Source organism: Pelophylax lessonae (genome assembly GCF_965119305.1).
Source record: "Pelophylax lessonae genome assembly, chromosome: 6".
Lineage (NCBI taxonomy): Eukaryota > Metazoa > Chordata > Amphibia > Anura > Ranidae > Pelophylax > Pelophylax lessonae.
In genome coordinates, this window is record NC_138773.1 from 11,511,995 (window position 1) to 11,537,412 (window position 25,418).

General features: G+C 44.6%; 1 protein-coding gene across 1 annotated transcript; it reads right to left on the minus strand.

Annotated features, from left to right (window-relative positions):
* Positions 1-24,909, minus strand: LOC309558401 (putative oxidoreductase; the record flags this gene model as incomplete). Its single annotated transcript, XM_082261475.1, has 8 exons — positions 24,848-24,909; positions 19,308-19,478; positions 18,950-19,128; positions 17,189-17,282; positions 11,842-11,911; positions 6,737-6,773; positions 3,755-3,818; positions 1-156 (listed from the first exon to the last, which is right to left on the minus strand). Exons 1-8 carry the CDS (start codon positions 24,866-24,868, stop codon positions 1-3), a joined length of 792 nt encoding a protein of 263 aa, XP_082117601.1. The 5' UTR covers positions 24,869-24,909.
* Between the last annotated feature and the right edge of the window lie 509 nt (positions 24,910-25,418).

Here is a 25,418-nt window from a genome sequence, read left to right on the forward strand (position 1 = left end):
TCATGGACTCATGACACGTTCACCACCATCCACGAGAAATGTCTCTCCAGTGACAAAAGACGCTGCATCCGATGCCAAGAAAGCGATTGTCCGGGCAACTTCCTCCACTCTGCCAGGCCGCCCCAGGGCATGCGTTTCCTGTGTGCACTTCAGAAGCTGAAAGAAAAGAGAAGAAGCTGAAAGGACAATGTCAAGACATGGAGAGAGAAGAAGCTGAGAGATCAGTGCCAAGACATGGAGAGGGATGGAGCTGAGAGATCAATGCCAAGGTACGAGGAGAGGAGGAGGTGAGAGATCAATGCTAAGACATGAAGAGAGAAGAAGCTGAGAGATCAGTGCCAAGACCAGGAGAGGAGGAGGTGAGAGATCAATGATAAGACATGAAGAGAGAAGGAGCTGAGAGATAAATTCCAATAAACAAAGAAAGAAGGAGCCAAGAGATCAATGCCAAGATATGAGAAGAGGAGGAGGTGAGAGATCAGTGCCAAGACAAGCGGAGAGGAGGTGAGAGATCAATGCCAAGACAAGCGGAGAGGAGGTGAGAGATCAATGCCAAGACAAGCGGAGAGGAGGTGAGAGATCAATGCCAAGACATGAAGAGAGAAGAAGCTGAGAGATCAATGCCAATAAACAAGGAAAGAAGGAGGTGAGAGATCAATGATAAGACATGAAGAGAGAAGAAGCTGACAGATCAATGCCAAGACAAGCGGAGAGGAGGTGAGAGATCAATGCCAAGACAAGCGGAGAGGAGGTGAGAGATCAATGCCAAGACATGAGGAGAGGAGGAGGTGAGAGATCAATGCCAATAAACAAGGAAAGAAGGAGGTGAGAGATCAATGATAAGACATGAAGAGAGAAGAAGCTGACAGATCAATGCCAAGACAAGCGGAGAGGAGGTGAGAGATCAATGCCAAGACAAGCGGAGAGGAGGTGAGAGATCAATGCCAAGACAAGCGGAGAGGAGGTGAGAGATCAATGCCAAGACATGAGGAGAGGAGGAGGTGAGAGATCAATGCCAATAAACAAGGAAAGAAGGAGGTGAGAGATCAATGCCAAGACATGAAGAGAGAAGAAACTGAGAGGTCAAGAAATGAGGAGAGGAGGAGGTAGCAGATCATTGTCAAGACTTTAGGAGAGGGAATATGGAGCAGAAAAACACTTTTTAGGGACCAAAACAGATGAAATCAAAAATTAACATTAATAAAACACATGAAATTGTATATATATATATATATATATATAATGTTATTGGAACCCTATACCCTATTTATGCACCTACAGAACCACTGTGTGATGTTGTAACTTCCATGTATTATTAGGAGAGGTGGCTGAGAGGTGGTCAATGCCAAGACTTGAAGAGAGAAGGAGCTGAGAGATCAATGCCAAGACATGAAGAGAGTGTCAGCTATGGGATTAGTACCAAGACACAAGGTGAGAAATAGATGAGAGATAAAGGTAAAGACATGAGGGGAGAAAGAGGGGAGAGATCATTACCAAGAAATGAAGAGCGAAGGAGCCGATAGATGAAGGCATAGACAGGAGGAGGGAAGGAGCTGGGATACATCAATACCAATAATTACAATGTATCCAAAGACAATGTTGTTAACAGTGAGTAATTGCCAGAAATATTGGCAAGGGCAGAAAGACTGGAAGTAAAATATAATTTTTTGGGCAAATCTTTTGGGTTCAAAAATCTTCAAGTGGTTAAAACTTAACTCCAGAGACACAGCTAAATACTCAGATTAAATACTATATCCACGGAAAGTGATTTTTCCTGCCCTGCAGCTCTATACTCATTAATACATAATTAAATGTATTTTTTATAAATACAAGCAGTGTAAAGCCTCGTACACACGTACCGATTTTCGGCCGTAAATGTTCGGCCAACGTCTGATCGGCCGATTGTCAGCTTGTTAGTATGATGCTTCCGACAACCGACTGCGACTTTTTGGCCAAACAAAATCTGGTCTGCATGCTATAAAAATTTTTTTTGGCCAACACCAGAACGGCCGATTGTTTGTCAGTCAGTACAGATTTTGGCCAACAAAAGCCAGATGAGCAAGACTGGGCATGCTCAGAGAAGAAAAAACACAGGGAAAGTTAACCATCACATGACATCACTTCTGAAGTTGGTTGTTGTTGGCCGACAAAATTTGTGTGCAGTCTAGAGCACTTTTCAACCAACACAACAACACTGGACAAAAGTCGGCCGATCGTTCGGCCGACAATCGGTGCGTGTGTACGGGGCTTTACTCCCTATAATTGATCTGGTATCGGCCTCTTGCAGGTCCTATATAGCAGAGCTCAGACTGGGGAAGGAGCCAATCCGGTGTGCTAAAGTGCTCATGAAGGTCATGCTGAGAGATGAGTTCATCAGTCTCCCTTCACTTTCCAATCTTAAGCTGGGGGAAGCCAAAGACCTGTAAATGTTACTGAACTGTAGAAGAGAAAACTGCTGACTCCACCTCTGCCAAACAGGCTGTGCTATGTGACAAAACTGTGTAAAGCTCAGGACTTGATGGACAAAAAACATATCCCTTATCAGGTATAACTGGTCCCATTATGTATTTCATCTGTGTATTTAGCAATTTGCCTGTAGTTCCGGATTAAAATGGTTCTAAAGGTTCAAGGTTTTTTACCTTCATGCATTCTATGCATGAAGGTAAAAAACCTTCTGTGTGCAGCAGCCCCCTTAATACTTACCTGAGCCCCCTCTTATTTCAGCAATGTCCATGAGAGCCTTGGCTCTCCAGGGACTCTCACTCCTGATTGGCTGAGAAAGCAGCAGGAGACAGGAGAGGGAGGTGGTGTGTGAATTGACACGCAGAGCCGTAGTTCGGGAGCGCACCTGCTAGGGTCAGGGCCATCTTTAGTATTGATTGGACCCTGGGCAAATATTTTCTTGGGCCCTACCAAATGCACTTATCAACTATTTGTGGGCAGTGCGGGCTCAAAGGGCTGCTGCTTTGGGCCCCACAACAATGGCTTGGCCCGGGGGCCGCTGCCCCTTTTGCCCTGTGTTAAAGACGGCCCTGGTCAGGGCCATCTTTAGTATTGATTAGACCCTGGGCAAATATTTTCTTGGGCCCTACCAAATGCACTTATCAACTATTTGTGGGCAGTGCGGGCTCAAAGGGCTGCTGCTTTGGGCCCCACAACAATGGCTTGGCCCGGGGCAGCTGCCCCTTTTGCCCTGTGTTAAAGACGGCCCTGGCTAGGGTGCCCACATAGCAAGCTGCTTGCTCTGGGGCCACTCAGTAGGAGAGGAGGGCCAGGAGTGTCGGTGGGATCCTGAGAAGGGGAGGATCCGGGTTGCTCTGTACAAAACCACTGCACTGAGCAGGTAAGTATAACATGTTTGTTATTTAAAAAGATATAATATTACTATTATAATATTTCTTTATGATGATGATTATATTACTTTAATGATGAAGGCTCCAGGGTATGATTTGGCCTCAGATGAGACCTTTACATCTAGAATCATGTCCCAGTTCAATTTTGCTGAGCCAGTTGTTGAGGCATATGGGGGGGGGGGGGGGGTACTCTAGAAATGTAAATGGGCTTTGTGACCAGAGCTCCAAAACCCTGTATAAAATCATAAGGAACCCTGGACCTTGTCTGTATCTGAATCCAAACAAATCCGCTCATGGAGGTAGGGTACAAGCTGTGATAGTATGCACCCCAATAATCCAGATAGAAAAATGGAATGTTGGCGTCTCGACCATACATAGGGAAAGCTCCTCCATCAACGTACCTCCTGGTACTGCTCTTCACTCATTCCGGCCCGCTTGTGAACTTCGGTTACAATCACCCCCGGACTGGAAGAGAAGCAGAGACAATGTCAGCTGGAGCATGCTAGTTTTATCGATTTTATCATAACAGTGTGCATATAATAAAAAAGAAAAAGTGATCTGCAGTGGATCACTTTCTGAGGGCAGTTGACTGATGGCTGGGAGGCATTTTTTTGCCTTTTCACTACGTGTTCTAACCCTGAAAATTCGGAATAACCACAATCCAAAGCAGGGAAGACATCTGGGGGGGGGGGGGGGGGGACAGCCCATACACATGTAGGGGACTTGTGAATTTCAAGGGGCCCGGCCGCCCAGGCCCCAACCATCGAGACCGAGTTGTTGCTGCTGTAGTAACTAGCAATTGCTAAAGCAGGGTGGCTGCAGAGTAAGCCGATGCAGCTGAAGGGATGTCTCTTTGCTGGATTGCACTGTCTCTTTGCTCAATATATGAGGCTGTCTCTTTACTGGATTTGGATGTGTCTTTGCTGAATATATGAGGCTGTCTCTTTGCTGGATTTGGATGTGTCTTTGCTGAATATATGAGGCTGTCTCTTTACTGGATTTGGATGTGTCTTTGCTGAATATATGAGGCTGTCTCTTTACTGGATTGGGATGTGTCTTTGCTGAATATATGAGGACATCTCTTTACTGGATTGGGATGTGTCTTTGCTGAATATATGAGGACATCTCTTTACTGGATTGGGATGTGTCTTTGCTGAATATATGAGACTGTCTCTTTACTGGATTGGGATGTGTCTTTGCTGAATATATATATGAGGACTTCTCTTTGTTGGGTTAGGATGTCCCTCTTTGTTGAATATATGAGGCGGTCTCTTTACTGGATTGGGATGTGTCTTTGATGAATATATGAGGCTGTTTCTTTACTGGATTGGCATGTGTCTTTGCTGAATATATGAGACTGTCTCTTTACTGGATTGGGATGTGTCTTTGCTGAATATATATATGAGGACGTCTCTTTGTTGGGTTAGGATGTCCCTCTTTGTTGAATATATGAGGCCATCTCTTTACTGGATTGGGATGTCACGTTGTAAACAACACAGCGCTCTGTACACTGACAGATGAACTTGGTGCAGAGCAGGAATAAAAAAACAACAAGATCCTTGGTAAAAAAAGTAGCACATAACACACATTACATATGTAAAAAACGGGGGTGACCAGCGCTATGGAGTTATAGGAAAGAAATCCGAAATTATTAAAAAGGTGTAAGCTGCCAACAACCGAACCCACAGGGGTTAGAAAATGAAATAGGTACAAAGAGGTTGCAACGGCGCTATCTTTAAAGTGATTAAGTGCTGTGTGGGTGCCAACTTAAATAAAGGTGCTAGTACACTATTAAGAGAATAAAATAAAGTTTGGGTCCAAAGTAAGGTGCACTAGTGACTTGTGATGTGACAAGAATAACCAATTATTTATCCTGGACCCAAAAAAGTGCAAGTAAAAAAAGTGCTAATTGCTGTGCCATATATATACTGAAATAATGGAGAATCAGTGAATTTCAGAAAATCCTAACACATTACCCAGTCCATACCAGTATAGATCCTAAAACATTACCCAGTCTATACCAGTATAGATCCAAACACATTACCCAGTCCATACCAGTATAGATCCTAACACATTACCCATTCCATATCAGTATAGATCCTAACACATTACCCAGTCCATACCAGTATAGATCCTAACACATTACCCAGTCCATACCAGTATAGATCCTAACACATTACCCAGTCCATACCAGTATAGATCCTAACACATTACCCAGTCCATACCAGTATAGATCCTAATACATTACCCAGTCCATACCAGTATAGATCCTAACACATTACCCAGTCCATGTCAGTATAGATTCTAACACATTACCCAGTCCATACCAGTATAGATCCTAACACATTACCCAGTCCATACCAGTATAGATCCTAACACATTACCCAGTCCATACCAGTATAGATCCTAACACATTACCCAGTCCATGTCAGTATAGATCCTAACACATTACCCAGTCCATACCAGTATAGATCCTAACACATTACCCAGTCCATACCAGTATAGATCCTAACACATTACCCAGTCCATACCAGTATAGATCCTAACACATTACCCAGTCCATATCAGTATAGATCCTAGCACATTCCCCAGTCCATACCAGTATAGATCATAACACATTACCCAGTCCATACCAGTATAGATCCTAACACATAACCCAGTCCATACCAGTATAGATCCTAACACATTACCCAGTCCATACCAGTATAGATCCTAACACATTCCCCAGTCCATACCAGTATAGATCCTAACACATTACCCAGTCCATACCAGTATAGATCCTAACACATTACCCAGTCCATATCAGTATAGATCCTAGCACATTCCCCAGTCCATACCAGTATAGATCCTAACACATTACCCAGTCCATACCAGTATAGATCCTAACACATTACCCAGTCCATACCAGTATAGATCCTAACACATTACCCAGTCCATATCAGTATAGATCCTAACACATTACCCAGTCCATACCAGTATAGATCCTAGCACATTCCCCAGTCCATATCAGTATAGATCCTAGCACATTCCCCAGTCCATATCAGTATAGATCCTAACACATTACCCAGTCCATACCAGTATAGATCCTAGCACATTCCCCAGTCCATACCAGTATAGATCCTAACACATTACCCAGTCCATATCAGTATAGATCCTAACACATTACCCAGTCCATATCAGTATAGATCCTAACACATTACCCAGTCCATACCAGTATAGATCCTATCACATTACCCAGTCCATACCAGTATAGATCCTAACACATTACCCAGTCCATACCAGTATAGATATCCAGCATGAGATTTTTCTGCATTAAGATCTGTTCCTTTCATTTTTTCCAGCTTTATATTCAGTATGTGTCAGGCTTTGGTAATTATACTCACCAAACGGCATTGACTCGGACCTGCTTACTGCCCAATTCTGGGAAAAAATAAATAAATGATGTGAATGCGATTTGAAAGGAAGACTTCTATTAAATACTCACACATCCAAAATCTATATTACGATATGTTTGGCATGAGAGGCCTCTCTGTATACAATTTTTTTAATATATAATGGTCTCTTCTCAGACATATGAACTGGGCTCAGGTGGCAGTTTACAGATTGGTACACAGAATGGATTATGTAAAGATTTTCAATGCCCTTATAATACGCTGCCCGGCCAAACAAAAAAAGTCACCACTTGGAATTAACTAAGTAACAAACTAAACTAAGCATGCAGTGACTCTCCTATTGGATATTACTGGATGTACCCAAAGAATGAGGTCAGCTGACTCCCTGAATATACGGAATGATCAGGTTATTCCATCAATGGATTTTTTCTTCCCTGATGCCACGGGAATATTCCAAGATGACAATGATAGGTTTCATCGGGACCAAATTGTGTGTGAGTGGTTCAGGGAGGATGAGACATCATTGTCACACATGGATTGGCCACCACAGAGTCCAGATCTTACCCCCATTGAGAATCTTTGGGGTGTGCTGGAGAAGGCTTTGCGCAGTGCTCCGACTCTCCCACCATCAATACAAGATGTTGGTGAAAAATGAATGCAACACTGGATGGAAATAAATCTGACATTGCAGAAGCTTATCCAAACAATGCCACAGCGAATGTGTGCCGTAATCAAAGTCAACAAAATATTAGAGTGTGACCTTTTTTTTTTTGCTGGCAACTTTTTATTTTGGCCAGGCACATGATACAACCTCCCTCCGACACCTCAATTAATAAACACAATTCTCCTGTATTGTGAATGCACCCTGGCTATGATTGTATGTGAGGACTCCAGCTGGGATATGTCTGCATCTAGGGCCAATCACTGGCATGTAATTGCAGCATGAGCGAATACATGAGAGTGGGTGCAATTACCTGTGAGAGCCTCCCATTGCTTTCAATGGGACTGCCACTCACAACTACTCATGGGAACCGCCACTGGGTTTTATCGCATATAATTGCAGCCAGGGTGCATTCACACCTGAGCAGAGCGACTTTCAGGCTTTTTTATTTGAGAGTTTTTGAGCGATATTAGAAGTGTTTTACAAGCCTTTTTGAAGCGTATTACAAGGGTTTTACAGCTTCAGTCATTTTGGTTTAGCCAACTGAAAGTACTAGGAGGAGAAGAGGTGGAGAGCTGCTTTTTGAGCAGAAAACGTGCGGCAAAGCGCTCGTAAAACTCTCATGACGCACATTTTCAGGCATTGAAGTCTATGGGGCCCAATCTGCCTCCAATCTACCATATAGAAGCTCATGCACTTTTTTTTGAGCGACAGGTGTTTTGCTTCAGGTGAAAGAACGCTCAGATGTGAACAGGGGACATTGAAATCAGTGGTGGGATTCAGCCAGTTCGCACCGGTTCCATAGAACTGGTTACTAAATTTCTGCAAGTTCGCAGAACCGGCTGTTCCCTCTAAGCTGCGCGCCTCTAAGCGTATACATATTCGGACCGCGCAGTCGCAGACGTGGCGGCCGGGGAGCAGAGCAGTGCGCCCCGACCCCGCCCATTCTGTGACAATAGCGAATGAAAATTTGCTATTGTCACACGGATCCTCCCCCTGGCCAATCAGGGAGTGGGTCCTCCCGTTTCCTGATTGGCCGAAAGGCAAACCCCGTGCCATTGGCCGAGGAGGCGGGAGGACTGAGGAGACGCAGGGAGCCGGGGACTGAAGAGAAGCTGCCGTGACTGTCCGTGAGGTAAGTGCACGGGTCTCGTGGGGGGAACGCTGGCACTCTGCTATGATTGGGGGCAATGCTGTGGCACTCTGCAATGATCGGGGGCAATGCTGTGGCACTCTGCAATGATTGGGGGCAATGCTGTGGGCACTCTGCAATGATTGGGGGCAATGCTGTGGTCACTGTGCATTGAAAGGGGGGCACGCAGCACTGGTCACTGTGCATTGAAAGGGGCATGCTGGTCACTGTGCATTGAAAGGGGGCATGCTGGTCTCTCTGCATTGAAAGCGGGGCACGCTGGTCACTGTGCATTGAAAGGGGTGCATGCTGGTCACTCTGCATTAAAAGGGGGGCATGCTGGTCACTGTGCATTGAAAGGGGGGCACGCAGCGCTGGTCTCTCTGCATTGAAAGGGGGCACACTGGTCACTGTGCATTGAAAGGGGGCACGCTGGTCACTGTGCATTGAAAGGGGGCACGCTGGTCTCTCTGCATTGAAAGGGGGCACGCTGGTCATTCTGCATTAAAAGGGGGCACACTGGTCACTGTGCATTGAAAGGGGGCACGCTGGTCACTGTGCATTGAAAGGGGGCACGCTGGTCTCTCTGCATTGAAAGGGGGCACGCTGGTCACTGTGCATTGAATGGGGGGCACACTGGTCTCTCTGCATTGAAAGGGGACACGCTGGTCACTGTGCATTGAATGGGGGGCACGCTGGTCACTGTGCATTGAAAGGGGGCATGCTGGTCATTCTGCATTAAAAGGGGGCACGCTGGTCACTGTGCCTTGAAAGGGGGCACGCTAGTTACTGTGCTTTGAAGAGGGGCACGCTGGTCTCTCTGCATTGACAGGGGGCACGCTGGTCACTGTGCATTGAAAGGGGGGCACGCTGGTCACTGTGCATTGAAAGGGGGCACGCTGGTCACTGTGCATTGAAAGGGGGCACGCTGGTCACTGTGCATTGAAATGGGGCACGCTGGTCACTGTGCATTGAAAGGGGGCACGCTGGTCATTCTGCTGGGAAAGTCGGAACTGGTTACTAAAATTTTTGAATCCCACCACTGATTGAAATGAATGGGATTTGGCTTGTCGAGCATTAGAGGACTACAAGCTTCAAGCAGAAAAATTGCTCAGGTGTGAACGGGGGCCCTAAACCTGCTGTAAAGTCACTAATCACAAATGCTGGAATCCCCTCTGTTACAGCAAGATATTGTGTGCAGTGTATCTGTTTTTTAAAATGTATGCAGCAAAATACCTTAATTTACCCCCCCTTCCGCCGCCTCCTGTCTGTTTTCCCCGCTTACCACATCCGCCGACAGCGGGGAAAATGATCCGGTCCCAGCTCCTCACAGACAGGAAATCGAGTGAGGGCAAGATGGCCCACACTCGACTCTATTGTCTTTGAGGACCGGAGCAACGTCAAACGTTGTCGCCTAGCAACGGGTTTAAAGGGCCGATTTTTTTTTCAGCAATTTTTTTTTTCTTTTTTAGAGTAGTTGTGAGGTGTGAGGTCTTTTTGACCTCAGATCTCACAATAAAGAGGACCTGTCATGCCTATTTCTATTACAAGGGATGTTTACATTTCTTGTAATATGAATAAAAATGATCAAAAATGTATTTATTTTAAACTGTAAAAAAAAAAAAAGTAGGAGAAAAAAAATAAATAAATAAAGCGCCCTGTCCCCGTTAGCTCACGTGCAGAAGCGGACGCATACGCAAGTCCCGCCCACATATGTAAACGGTGTTCAAACCACACATGTGAGATATATAATTTGAGCCCTAGACCTCCTCTGTAACTCTAAGATGATAACCTGTAGAAATTATTAAAGTGTCGACTATGAAGATTTTTAAGTACCAATGTTTGTCGCCATTCCGCAATCGTGCGCAATTTTGAAGCATGACATGTTGGGTATCTATTTACTCAGCGTAATATTATCTTTCACATTATGGAAAAAAAATGGGCTAACTTTACTGTTTTTTTATTTTTTTTATTTTTTCCAAATGTTTGGAAGACCGTTGCGCAAATACGGTGTGATAAAAAATATTGCAATGATCTCCATTTTATTCTCTAGAGTCTCTGCTAAAAATATATATATATATAATGTTTGGGGGTTCTAAGTAGTTTTCTAGCAAAAAAAAAATGATTTCCACTTGTAAACACCAAGTGTCAAAAATAGGCCCGGTCTTAAAATGGTTAAGGACTACAGTGGGAGGGGCTGAGATTCCCCTTGGACGTCAGCTGGGAGGAGAGGAGGAAAGTGCAGGGAGGTCACGTGAGCGCACAGCGGCACTCTGAAATAAGATATCTCTGCAAAAATCTTTAAAAAACAGACACTGTACTGTATATCTGTACAGGATTTTGTGATCAGTGACTTTACAGATGGTGTCAAGCGTGTGTGGCGGCAACCAGGTGAGGAGTACAAAGACAAGTGTGTCTTCCTACAGTCAAGCATGGTGGTGGGAGTGTCATGGTCTGGGGCTGCATGAGTGCTGCCGGCACTGGGGAGCTACAGTTCATTGAGGGAACCATGAATGCCAACATGTACTGTGACATACTGAAGCAGAGCATGATCCCCTCCCTTCAGAGACTGGGCCACAGGGAAGTATTCCAACATAATGACCCCAAACACCTCCAAGACAACCACTGCCTTGCTAAAGAAGCTGAGGGTAAAGGTGATGGACTGGCCAAGCATCTCTCCAGACCTAAACCCTATTGAGCATCTGTGGGACATCCTCAAACGGAAGATGGAGGAGCGCGAGGTCTCTAACATCCACCAGCTCTGTGATGTCATCATGGAGGAGGGGAAGAGGACTCCAGTGACAACCTGTGAAGCTCTGGTGAACTCCATGCCCAAGAGGGTTAAGACAGTGCTGGAAAATAATGGTGGCCACACAAAATATTGACACATTGGGCCCAATTTGGACATTGTGACTTAGGGGGTGTACTCACTTTTGTTGCCAGCGGTTTAGACATTAATGGTTGTGTGTTGAGTTACTTTGAGGGGACAGCAAATTTACACTGTTATACAAGCTGTACACTCACTACTTTACATTGTAGCAAAGTGTCATTTCTTCAGTGTTGTCACATGAAAAGATAGAATAAAATATTTACAAAAATGGGAGGGGTGTACTTACTTTTGTGAGATACTATGTGTGTGAACCGGCACAGACAGTCTTATTTTAGGCACCAAAGAAAAGGCAAATAATTGCTGAATGTCCACAATTTATATCTTTAGGGAAATTTCACGCACTACGAGCCACAAATACAGTTAGGATTATTATTCCTTGATTGGGAAGGTATCGGAGATTGTCTCCTACTCACCGAGAGCGGCACACCTGGTCATGTGATCCACCGCCGACTTGGACATGCAGTACACTATGATGTTTGGGATCTAGAAAACAAATGGGGAAAAAATGTATAGACACGGGCCTTTCCTTAGCATTTGGGCAAAGATGCCAAACTGCCCCCCCCCCTTTCCTTTAGAGCTAGGGTCAGGGCCCCCATCCTTGCAATAAACCATTGAGCCCAGGGCAGCTGTCCCTCCTGCCCAACCCTTTTGCCGGCCCCGGTAATAGCAATCATTTTTTGGTGAAATCTGCATGTTAATCACTTGCTGACCACCCGCCACAGATATACTGAGCCGAGCGATCTTGGGGGGCGCGGGCCCCCATTAGCCAGCAGAGAAGCTGATTTACGGGGCTAGTGGCCTAGATTGCTGTTGGGCACCTGCGATCGCTCCCCGTGAAGAGAGAACGACGGTCTGCTGTTGTAAACACAGCAGACCGTTGTTCTCTCAGGAATCAGCACAGAGCGCCTGTGATCCTCCTATTTAGGAACACAGGTCTCTGTGTTGATATTACAAGCCCACCCCCCTCACAGTTAGAAAACACCCCCTAGGCCAGTGATGGCGAACCTTGGCTCCCCAGATGTTTTGGAACTACATTTCCCATAATGCTCTTGCACTCTGCAGTGTAGCTGAACATCATGGGAAATGTAGTTCCAAAACATCTGGGGAGCCAAGGTTCGCCATCACTGCCCTAGGCATATATGATTTGATAAAGCATGATTGGTCGCATGAAATGCGTCATCCTTTTGTCCCCTGCATCATGCCTGTTACATCCTGCGCTTCTATAATACATCAATAGACTACAATTGCATCTGATGGGTTGTGCTACCATTCCTCGACTTTTCTCAATACTGCCCTAGGCATACACTTAACCCTTTGATTGCCCCATTGGGTTAACCCCTTCCCTGCCAGTGTCATTAGTACAGTAACTCTTTTTGTATGTATTCACATTTATTTTTTCCGATATTTTCATTGGTGCTTTTATACAATTTTCTATGTGATTGTTGGTCCATGTCTTTGTGTGTTTGGGAGAATTCACGATATGCAGGAGAACATGGACCTTCAGTTTGATTTTATATTTGAATGACTATTCAGATGCTTCTTGGGGCTGAAGTTAGGTGATTAATTGGGCTGTGCACAACAGTGGCTGATTATCACCGCCCCCCGGAACACCTGAAATTATTGTGGCGGCCTATTTAAGATCTATAGGCTGCTGTGGTCATTGCAATGATTAAGCACAAGATGTATGTGTGAAACGCGTCTACGTGACCCTATGTTGGGGTCTTTGGTGTCATCACTTTGGAAATTAAAGGCAATTGGAATTCCTGGATGTGCGGCCGTTTCTTTTCTTACTGTCATGGACATGCAATAGTGTCTGGCACCTTACCTCCTCCTCATGTCTGCATTGGAGGCAAGACTCTTCCTTCTGGCTGCTTTTATCGTCTCTCCTCCCTGTTCGGCTCCACCCCAGGCCATTCCAGGAAGTCTATATTAACCAGCGCACTGCAGGTCTGCTTTGCTGTTCAACAGTGTTTGTTAGTTGCATTCCTGTCTGCCGTGTGCTTGATCTACCTTTCTGTGTACCGACTTTGGTTTGTCTCTGACTACTCCTGTTTGCCTGTGACCCTGACCTTTGGTTACTGATGGACTTGAGTATCAGGTGATCAAATACCAAAAGAAAGCTCTATTTGTGGAAAAAAAAGGACATCAATTTTATATGGGTACAGCGTCGCACGACTGTGATATTGTCCGTTAAAATAACACAGTGCCGAATCGCAAAAAATGGCCTCGTCATTAAGGGGGCAAATCCTTCCGGTCCAGAAGTGGTTAATAAGCTGACACCGGTTAGGGTAATAAAATGGTTTTGTCATATCTATATCTGTTTGCTTGTCTTCTTTATTTCCTGTATGCCGAACCGGGTAAGGAGGTTCCGTTGTGTTCCTCCACATCATGGTGATCGGTAATGAATGACTTACAAAATTAGAACTTTCTGAATTTCAGATATTTCCATCCTGCAGATTTATCCAATCAGCATCGGCATATGAATCATAAATGCCCGGGTGGCTAAAAGATGTCATTCTCCGCAGATCAGACAGCTAGGCTGAGTTGGGATAATTACAAGAGTGAAAAAAAAACACCACTGGTAAGGATTACAGATTGTTCTGAGTAGAAGATTTGTCACCTCTGAGGGATGAGAAGATTACCTGAGGCCATCCCAAGTTCCAAAACCTGTTCTTCACCTTTGTGTGGTCACAGAGCCAGAACAACCGGCAGGTAAACCCTTCCAAAAATACTTCCATCCAATTATGTACATTCTCCCTGAGGGGGTAACTATTTTCTTTAACCACTTCAATACCGGGCACTCCCCCCCCCGCCCCCCCTTTCCTGCCCAGGCCGAATTTCAGCTTTCAGAGCTGTCGCACTTTGAAGGATAAATGCGCGGTCATACTACACTGTACCCAAACTAAACTAAATTTGTATCATTTTTTTGGGGACAGATAGAGCTTTCTTTTGGTGGTATTTAATCATTTATGTTTTGCTAAAAATAAATAAATAAATAAAAATAAATTAATAAAAAAAATAAATAAATAAAAAAGTTTTCTTTGTTTCTGTTATGAAATGTTGTAAATAAGTAAGTTTTCTCCTTCACTGATGTGCACTGATGAGGCTACACTGATGGGCACTAATGAGCACTTATGAGGTGGCACTGATGGGCAACGGTGTGGAGGCTTAAATATGCAGCACTGATGGGCACTGACAGGTGGCACTAATATGCAGCACTGATGGGCACGGCACTGACAGGTGGCACTGATATGCAGCACTGATGGGCACTGACAGGTGGCACTAATATGCAGCACTGATGGGCACTGACAGGTGGCACTGATATGCAGCACTGATGGCCAGGGATATATACAGAAAGTGTTGCATATATCCCTTTGGTAGTAGGTTATGGTACTAGTAAGAACTATACAGCTAAATATTAATAAAAAAATAGATTTTTTTTAAACTATTTTGGTCCAATTTACTTTGATAATAATAATAATAATAATAATAATAATAATAAGAAGAAGAAGAAGAAGAAGAAGAAGAAGAGGAAGAAGAAAAATCAGGAGATACCTATCTCCATTTATCACCAAAAGAAAGCCCAATTTGTCCTACAAAAACAAGTATATCCACCTGGATGCCCAAGGTATACTGAATAAAATTTGTAAACACTTTTGTTTTTGCCCCCATTTTTCATGATCTGAACTCAAAGATCTAGGACTTTTAGCAGCGTGTTCCAGGTCCTGCCAATATCCAGCACCTTTGCACAGCCATTGAAGAGGAGTGGACCAACATTCCACAGACCACAATCACCAACCTGATCAACTCTATGCCAAGGAGATGTATAAATGGTGGTCATACCAGATACTGACTGGTTTTCGGACCCCTGGACCCAGGGGAGAACTGGGAAGGAGGGTAAGGGTGGCAATTGCCCCCCGGGCTGCTCTGATGCTGGGTAAAAAGGCCGCACTCATGGCTGGATTAATGTAGGGGTCAGACACTGTATACAGCTGCTGGTCGCCGCTATACAATTTTATATTTGCAGAGCTGCAGCGGAGCGGTATGAGTGTGCAGAGTACGCTCCTGCACCCGGCCGGCACAATAATAAAACACAGTCACTTCCCTGTCAGGCAGAGTCATCTCCACCCGACAGGAGCTTCCTAGGCCCCGCCTGGAGTAATGTCATGTATTTTTGGTAAACCTCCTTTGTTGCTATTAACATTCAATTATGTTACCATATTGCATCATGTTTGTCTTGCTTCATAACATCAATATCCATTATAAAACCAGGTGGGACTGGATGGTGAGCTGATTCGATGGTTTAATGGGCCACTTGACTGGACTTGCCCGGTAGGCCTAAGGCTGCCAGTCCTCCCCTGCCTGGACCCCCCCCCCCCCCCAATACAGTAAAACTGCACATTTTAGAGTGGCCTTTTATTGTGGCCGGCCTAAGGCACACCTGTGCAATAATCTTGCTGTCCAATCAGCATCTTGATATGCCACACCTGTGAGGTGGATGGATTATCTCAGGAAAGGAGAAGTGATCACTAACACAGATTTACACAGATTTGTGAACAATATTGGAGAGAAATCGGCCTTTTGTGTACATAGAAAAAGCCTGAGATCTTTGAGTTCAGCTCATGAAAAATGGGGGCAAAAACCAAAAGTGTTGCATTTATAATTTTGTTCAGTGTAGTTGCAATGATATGTACGGTTTTACTAACACATGTGAAAGTTGCAAAATTGTGTCACTAAGGGGTCACGTAAGAAGAGGCCGGGACATCTTTTAGTCTTCAGCTGAAGCTATACATCCAGCTAGTTTAGTGGGCTGATAGACTAAAGGAAACCTGGAAAGGAGCACTGCCGGGTAGGACACAGGAAGGGGGTACTGCCTCGGAGGACACAGGGAAAGAAGTACTGCCGATGAGGACACAGGGAAAGGTGTATGCCTAGGGAGAACACAGGGAAAGAAGTACTGCTGAGGTAGGACACCGGTAAAGAAGTACTGCTGAGGTAGGACACCGGGAAAGAAGTACTCCCTGGGAGGACACAGGAAGGGGGGGTACTGCCAGGGAGGATACAGGAAAAGGAGTACTTCCGGGTAGGCCACAGGTAAAGGAGTACTGCTGGGGAGGACACATGGGAAAAAAGTACTGCCTGGGAGGACACAGGAAGGGGGGTACTGCCAGGTAGGATACAGGGAAAGGAGTACTACTGATGAGGACACAGGAAAAAGAGTACTGCTGGTGAAGACATAGGTAAAGTAGCACTTCCAGGGATGGCAAAGGGAAAGGAGTCCTGCTGGGGAGGACATAGGGAAAGGAGTACTGCCAGAGAGGACATAGGGAAAGAAGGAGTACTTCCGGGGGGGACTTAGGGAAATGCTGTTAAAAGGACACATGTTATCAAAAACCCAATGTGCAAGAGGCTATTTGCTTAATTCCCAGGCACAGCACCACCACCACCACCCCCCCCCCATGTCACATCCCCAGGACTGTCGATAAGTCACCTAATACTTAAGAATGGGGACATGAGTTTGTGTCACATCTCTACTACAAGAGGGTGGACCCCATCTGCATAGAAGGTAAGTGATCACAGGTAGCAGGTTTTTTAACCATAACAGAGCAAGAGTTATCACCCATAACATTTTGCGGTGAAGCTGGGGTGTGTGAATCATGAATGGACACTGTTCTTTAGTGCATTGTATCCCCCCTAGAAGACAAAATAATATTCTGCAGCCCTTATCTATTTCTTATAGAGGAGCAAGAAAACACTCACTGATCCCCGACCTAAGAAGCTGGATACATTGACGATGTTTCCTTTGGTCTTGATGAGATGAGGCACCGCCAGTTGAGACAGATAGAAATAAGACCTAAAATATTCCAAAGAGGAGGGGATTATTTTACAATTACACTCACTTCCTGTTCTGTAAAATCTAGAAATCTTACAAAAAAAAATGAGCAAATCAAAAAAAAAAAAAAAAATAAGAAAATAATAAACCCTCAGAGATTAAAACATTTTACACACTTAAAAATCATAAAACTGAAAGTGTAAATTAAATAGAAATAACCACAATATTCTGGATCAGAAAGGGTTAAATAAAGGACATGGCTGTGTATGTTCCCATCTAGTGGTGATATGAGGTATTGGCAGACAATGGTGACAGGGCTTGTTTGGGTACGTTGACCATAAATTGCTTTTCATAAATAATTCTGAAACAGTGTGATTTTGGTGCAAGCCATGTGCAGTACACAAATAGGCAACCTCTTGGTGCTCCAACAACCCAATACACTACAATAGAAAGTCCCTTTCTGTGTCTGATTGTTTATTAAAATGGCTAGTCCTCCCAAGCATGATGTTTTATTTATAAAGGGAGACTATGGTGAGCTGAGTCATCTACAGCATTCCAACATTTCCAGTAAGTCCAGTGCTAAGCTCTTCCTGCCAAAGTTCCTGGATCCTTACCTGTCCACCTAAGCCATACTTGCCAACTGTCCCGTTTTTGCAGGGACAGTCCCGGCAAATAGGAGCCTGTCCCGGGTAATTTACATTGTCCCTGGAAGTGCCTGTTAATCGGGCTGCCCATAAATGTTAGACAGAAGTAGTGCAGCTGAATGGGAGAATTATTCCAACTCTGCTACTTTGGCCTTAAATTTGAAATCCCCTTTTCAATTTCCTGTAATTCCCTCTTTATTGAGTAGACCCTATAATCTGATGATAAGTAGGCGGAGATTAATTATGTGGAGTGGGCGGAGCTTCAGGGAAGTGGGTGTGGTAAGTAATTGATAGCTGTGCTGCAAAGTGTCCCTGGAAATTTTTTTCAAATGTTGGCAACTATGCTAAGCGTGTTCTCATCCCTACTGCATTATGTAAAACATTAACTAAAAATTGAACAGGGACAGTGGGAACTCCTCATAATGGGCACAACAGGTGTAAAGACTTGATAACTCAGTACAGGGATGGTGTGAACCCCTCATAATAACCCTCTAGGTTTACTGGACCTCTGTGGGGTCCTTTTCAGCACTCTTGTTTCCAGGTAAGGGTAGCACTCAGAGAGGTTTATCTCCACTCTGAGGCTCCCTGTAGGGTCCCTCTCAGTTTTTAGATGTTTTTAAGGGCCCCTCTCAGCTGTTTGACCATTCTTGGGGCACTTCTTGGTTCTATGAAGCTCAGTAGGCCTGTCTTGGTCTACTGTGCTCGTTCTCATTTTGGTTCTATGGTCCTTGTTTGGGCCCTTTTGACTATGTTTGGGGTTCTGGGAAATTAGTAAAATATTTTGAAGCCACATATATATATATTTACACATATATATATATATATACATATACACATATATATATATATATATATATATATATATACACACATATATATATATTTACATATACATATATATATACATATATATATATATATATATATATATATATATATATATATACATATATATATATACATATATATATACATATATATAGTGTTAAACCATCCCTACCACATACCACCCTTTTCCTATACTAGATAAGTTCTTTATCTCACCGCACATTGGTATTCATCACACGATCATAATTCTCCATTGTGGTGTTTTCCATTGACCCAAATACTGTGATCCCCCCACAGTTCACCAGCACATCCAGCTGTCCGAAGTGACTGATTGTCTCCTCTACAATTCTCTGGAGGACTTTCTCATCTGTCAGATCTCCAGGGACCAGGAGGGGCTGCAAAAAAAAAAAGACATTGCCTGGTAACCAGATAACCGAGGTGACACGGTACATTGGGGGGAGCGGAAGATGAGGGACACTTATGAAAGTGACACACAGAGGGAATAGATGAGGGGACAGTAATGAATGACTCACACACTGTTAACACGCACAGTACATATGACATGTTACACTACCTTCATGCCGGAGATCTCTTCACAGCACTGGGCCGTCTCCTGCAGCTTCTCCTGGTTTCTTCCATTTAGGGCCAGTCGGGCCCCCAAACCAGCGAAGAGGATGGCAGTTCCAGCCCCAATCCCAGAGCTGGCTCCAGTTACCAGACATACCTTCCCCTGCAGAGATACCACCTGGAAATGACATAGAATTGAAGATTAGCTGAAAGATTAGCTTGACCCGCCTGATCTAAACTCCATAGAGCAGGGATTCCCAATCTACGGCCCTCCAGTTGTTCAGGAACTACAATTCCCATCATGCCTGGTCATGTATGTGAATGTCCGAGTTTTACAATGCCTCATGGGAGGGACGTGTAGTTCTGCAGCAGCTGCAGGGCCATAGTTTGGGAATCCCTGCCATAGAGAATCTGTGGGGTATCGTAAGAGGTAGATGAAAGCCTAACAATACAGATTAGCTAAAAGGTGCTATCAAAGCAACCTGGGCTTCCATAACACCTCAGCAGTGCCACAGGCTGATCGCCTCCATGCCACGCCGCATTGATGCAGTAATTCATGCAAAAGGAGCCCCGACCAAGTATTGAGTGCATACTATACTGTACATGGACAGACTTTTCACTATAGCCCCGTACACACGTACCGAATGTCGGCCGAATGATTGGCCGTCTTTTGTCCGGTGCTGTCCTGTCGGCTGAAAACTGCAAAAGACTGCACATGAATTTTGTCGGCCAACAACAGCCGACTGCAGAAGTGATGTCATGTGATGGTTAACTTTCCGTGTGTTTTTTCTTTTCTGAGCATGCCCAGTCTTGCTAATCGGCTGTTTGTCGGCCGAATTCTGTACTGACTGGCGAACAATCGGCCGTTCTGGTGTTGGCCAACAAAAATTTTAATGCCTGCACGACAGATTCTGTCCGGCCGAAAAGTCGCTGTCGGTTGTCGGAAGCATCATACTAACAAGGCGACAATCGGCCGATCGTTCGGCGGCCGAATATTTACGGCCGACAATCGCTACGTGTGTACGGGGCTTTAGACAACATTTCTGTATTAAAATTATTTTTTTTATTGGCAATATTCTTATGTAATATTGTAATTTTCTGAGATACAGAATTTCGGGGTGTCACTGGCTGTAAGCCATAATCATCAAACTTAAAAGAAAGAAATGCTTGAAATCTATTACTCTGTGTGTAACACATCTATATAAAATACATGAGATTCACTTTTTGAATTGCATTACTGAAAAAAATTAACTTTTTTGATAATATTCTAATTTTGAGATGTAGCACCCTCCTTGATAGGGGCTAGTTTAGGAAGGTTAAGTTTGCTCTGCCTGCTTATCAGGGGAGCAGCAGGTAAACCATAGTCTGCTCCATCTGCTTATCAGGGGAGCGCCTGATCAGTAGTTAGGTCTGTTGCATGTGTCCATGTGTGATTCATCTGGTCTGAGGGAATGTCCTCACTGTATCCAATAGGGGAGCCTGTTGGACAGTGGAGGAAACCCAGCCACTGACACACAGGCTTTTATGACTATCCCAGTGGGTTGATACAACAGTGGTGCATCCTGGGATATGTTATAAAAGCCAAGGGCACATGTGACAGGGTGTCTTTGAGTGGGAAGCCAGGTCCCAGGAGAAGGGTGATGGCTGTCTCTCCTCCTGTCTGTATGGAAGGTGGTCACAGGCGGTCGGCCTAGTGAGCCAGAAGTGTGGTGCTGAGCCCGGAGGTCCAGTGGATACTGACAAATGGAGCTGAAGGCAGAGCAATCTTGGGAAAACCAGTGTCCGTGAGTCCCGGGAAGCTTGCCAGAGGTCTGCCCAGGAAGGGGACCACTCCAGCGGAGAGTCAGTGGACAGGGGCTAGCTCGCACAGAAAGTGAGAAAGGGAGTGCCAAGCTAGGCCCCCGAAGAGGAACTAATTCAGGATCATATTCATAATCTTCACTTCAGTGGCAAGGTGAAGCAGCGGCCTTGCCGCATACACTACAGCTAGTTGTCCTCAAGATTTGTGCATAGTTCATAGCTGGAGTATCCCACTCATCCCTTCTCCTATCCCAGTTCTAAAATAAAACACAAAAACCAAATCCCCTGGACTGTCCATTGTCTGAGTCAAGTGTCTAAAGTGATATGTTTCTACAGACTGTTGCTACGGGTAACCCAGGGGAATCCAGACAGTGCAATTCTCAGCAGCCCCCTAGGGGGGCAGTGCTACAGAGAGATGCACCTGTATATACCTTAAAGAAGTTGTAAAGTCGGAAGGTTTTTTTTATCCTAATGCATTCTGGGGGGCACTGAACAGGAGGGAGGAGCCAGGAGCAGCAATGAGGGACCCGAGAATAGAAGGATCCAGGCTGCTCTGTGCAAAACCAACTGCACAGAGGAGGTAAGTATTGGTATTTTTTTTTTTTTTTTAAATTAGACTTTACAATCACTTTAATCTGAACTCAAGGAAAACAGATAAATGCAAAGTGGAAATTCATCAAATGGAGTTGTCTGCTCTGCCAGAGAATGGGCTATTCAGTCAATCTTCTGATCCAGACCCCACCATAGGGTTGCCACTAGGGATGATCGAACAATTCGGGTCGACCATCGGTTCGACCCGAACATTGGGTGTTCGGAATTCGGCCGAATTCCGAACTTTTTGCTGAAAAAGTTCAGAATTCGGCAACCAGAACCGACCAAAATGCAATGGGTTCTGGTCCAATCAAGCCCGTGATTGGACCAGAACCATCAATAGAATCCAATTGAGGGGGCAGGAGAATGCTAGGAATGTGATTGGAGTGACTAGGGGGTCCAGAGGCCAATCATTAGAGAATACGCCCCCCAGTATTTATGATAGCCCCGCCAAATTCCTAGCATTGTAATACAGGGCTGTGGAAGAGAGTGGAAGCAGTTCTGTTACTTCTGCTTCAAAGTGTCATTTAGCAATTATTAGTGTGAGGAAAGGGATATGCAGTGTAGTTAGGGTACTATTTTCCACTATAGTTAGATTTAATAATCTAGTTTCTGTAGGGAAAGTGTTAAGTGTAAGGGGACCATAGTGTAGTGTAGGGTTAACTGACTGTGACTGCTATGGCAGGGTGACAAAACCCTTCCATGTCAGGGTGACCGCTATACAGAAAAGATCGTTTCTCTTTGGTTACTTATAGAACAGCGATATGGCTTCTCGCCTGTCACCCTGCTTTTTGCTGCAGGCGTTTATAGGGCTTTTTTGAGGACATGTTTGGAGTCCGGCATGACATCTGAACTTCTGTATAGGGGTATATATACACACACATGTATGTATATATACACATACACATATATAGGTGTGATAGTAGCAGAACACTATGCTTGCGCTAATGAAATAATTAACAGGCATATGGCTCTGCTCCTATCACACCTATATGTGTGTATGTGTATAAATACATATAAGTGTGTGTTTATATATACCCCTATACAGAAGTTCAGATGTTTTGCCTGCCTCCAAAGACCCCAAAAAAATGCCCCAAAAAAACGCCTGCAATAACACACCTGGGCGTTTTTTTTTTTTTTTTTTGGCGCAGGCGTTCTTTTTTGGGCATTTTTTTGGGGTCTTTGGAGGTAGGCAAAACATCTGAACTTCTGTATAGGGGTATATATACACACACACTTATATGTATTTATACACATACAGACATATAGGTGTGAAAGGAGAGAAGCCATATGGGTGTTAATTATTTCATTAGCGCAAGTATAGTGTTCTGCTACTTTCACACCTATATATGTGTATGTGTATCTATACATACATGTGTGTGTGTATATATACCCCTACACAGAAGTTCTGATGTTATGCCTGCCTCCAATAACCCCCAAAAAATGCCCAAAAAAACGCTTGCTACAAAACCGGCAAGGTGTGAAAATAGCGAAGCCATATCCCTGTTCTATATTAATTATAATACAAACAATCTTTTTTTCTGGTTCTGGACATGCTACAGAGCTGAAACTTCACAGGTACACTTTTTAGACCCCCCAGACACTAAATCCAAAGAAATCTCATTTTTTTTTTCAATCATTTTTTAATAATTGGCTCTCTATCAAAAATGACAATTTTTAAGAACTTTTTTTTGTGTGATTAATAGTCCCTGGGGCATGATCCAGAACCCTAGGCACTTTTTAGGGGCATTTATTGGGTTTTAGGGCTTCAAAATAGTGTTTTTTGATTACCGAAGTTTGGGTCCCATTGATTTCAATGGGGTTCTGAAATCTGGGCCGAACTTTCGGGAGGTTCGGGTGTTCTGGTCGAACCAAACTTTTCAAAAGTTCGATCATCCCTAGTTGCCACCTCATCCCTTTAAAACCAAACACATATTAATTACACAGGTCCTGGGGCTGATTGAGGTGGTAATTAAACTCACTTGGTGCGTTATGTGCATTAAGTTAGCTTCAGAACCTGTGTAATGCATATGTGTTTGGGTTTAAAGGGATGAGGTGGCAACCCTACCCCATGTATATGTGTTCGGGTTTAAAGGGATGAGGTGGTAACCCTACCCCATGCATATGTGTTGGGGTTTAAAGGGGTGAGGTGGTAACCCTACCCCATGCATATGTGTTGGGGTTTAAAGGGATGAGGTGGCAACCCTACCCCATGCATATGTGTTTGGGTTTAAAGGGTTGGGGTGGCAACCCTACCCCATGCATATGTGTTTGGGTTTAAAGGGTTGGGGAGGCAACCCTACCCCATGCATATGTGTTCGGGTTTAAAGGGATGAGGTGGTAACCCTACCCCATGCATATGTGTTGGGGTTAAAGGGGTGAGGTGGTAACCCTACCCCATGCATATGTGTTTGGGTTTAAATGGATGAGGTGGCAACGCTACGCCATGCATATGTGTTCGGGTTTAAAGGGATGGGGTGGCAACCCTACCTCACCACCAGACAACACAGCCTGATCCCAAGTCTACAACAGGAGCACAGTTTGCTTGCCAAAATACCCCCCCCCTGCTGTTTGGACAGTGAATGAGCAGAAGCACATGCAACAAGCAAGTGTCATGTCCTGTGTGCAGCAGAAACTGAGTGATTTTTAGCAATGTGTGGGAGCTGTTATGGAGAAAATTACAAGTGACCAATACCAAGACAGATCCAGGTACTTATAGTGACTGCATTTACAATATTTATATCTACAGTATATATAAAGTACATTCGCCCATTAATTTGTGGGTTTTTTTTCCCAGCTGCCAGGGTACAGGTTTTAAAAGAAAAGGTAATGCTAGAAATTTGCGAGGTGTCATCTCTGTGCTTCAGAGCTGTCATCCTTACTAAAGCACTTGATGACTCCCCCCCCCCCCCCTCCCCCCTAGCATAAGCATCTGCATATCAGACTAAATAGTTGCATGTATGTTACAAATTAGTTAAGAATAACAGCAGCAGAGCCTTAAAATATAAGACAATGGGAGCTCCCATATTACAGCAATGGCAGGTCCCCTTTAGGAATAAGAACTCTGTGCTGAATAAAGTCATTGGTGACACATTACACATGCGGTGACACACTGCTGTCCTAATGACACACTGCAAACTGACACACACTGCTCACCTGTTCCTGCTGTGCAGCCATGTCTACCCCTACCCAGGTAAGAAGTGTATTAGCACTCAGCACTGACCAGACCAGGTCTGCTGAAAGAATGCAGAAGTTCAGGATAGACAAAGATTTGCTTGAAAATTGATTAGTCGGAGACATTTCTGTGAATGAACAGCTGGAGAACCGGTCTGGGAAGTCTCCATCAGAAGCTGCAAACTTATCCACTGGTCAATGGGTGGACAGTTCTGGCCATTTTTAAGGCTAAAAGTCAGGGCTGCTCATAGGACAGTACAGCCAACCCTCCTGTACTGGGCCTGGGCCCCAATTATATTAAAAGGGGGGCCCAGGAACCTGCTGAGAGGTAAAGCTGGCTGTACTGTCTTATTGCAGACACTTATCCTCTTCTGTCTCCCCCTGCAGCTCTGCTCCTCCTCCTCCTCCTCTTTCTCCCTCCAGCTGCAATGCAGGGGGAGTAGTTCTAGCACATGCATCCCTTCCATCTGCTCTCCGGGGCCCCCTGTGTGCTCCTTTCCCCTGCAGCACTTCCGGCTTCCCTCTTCTTCTCTCTGGCGACAGCTGCTGCACT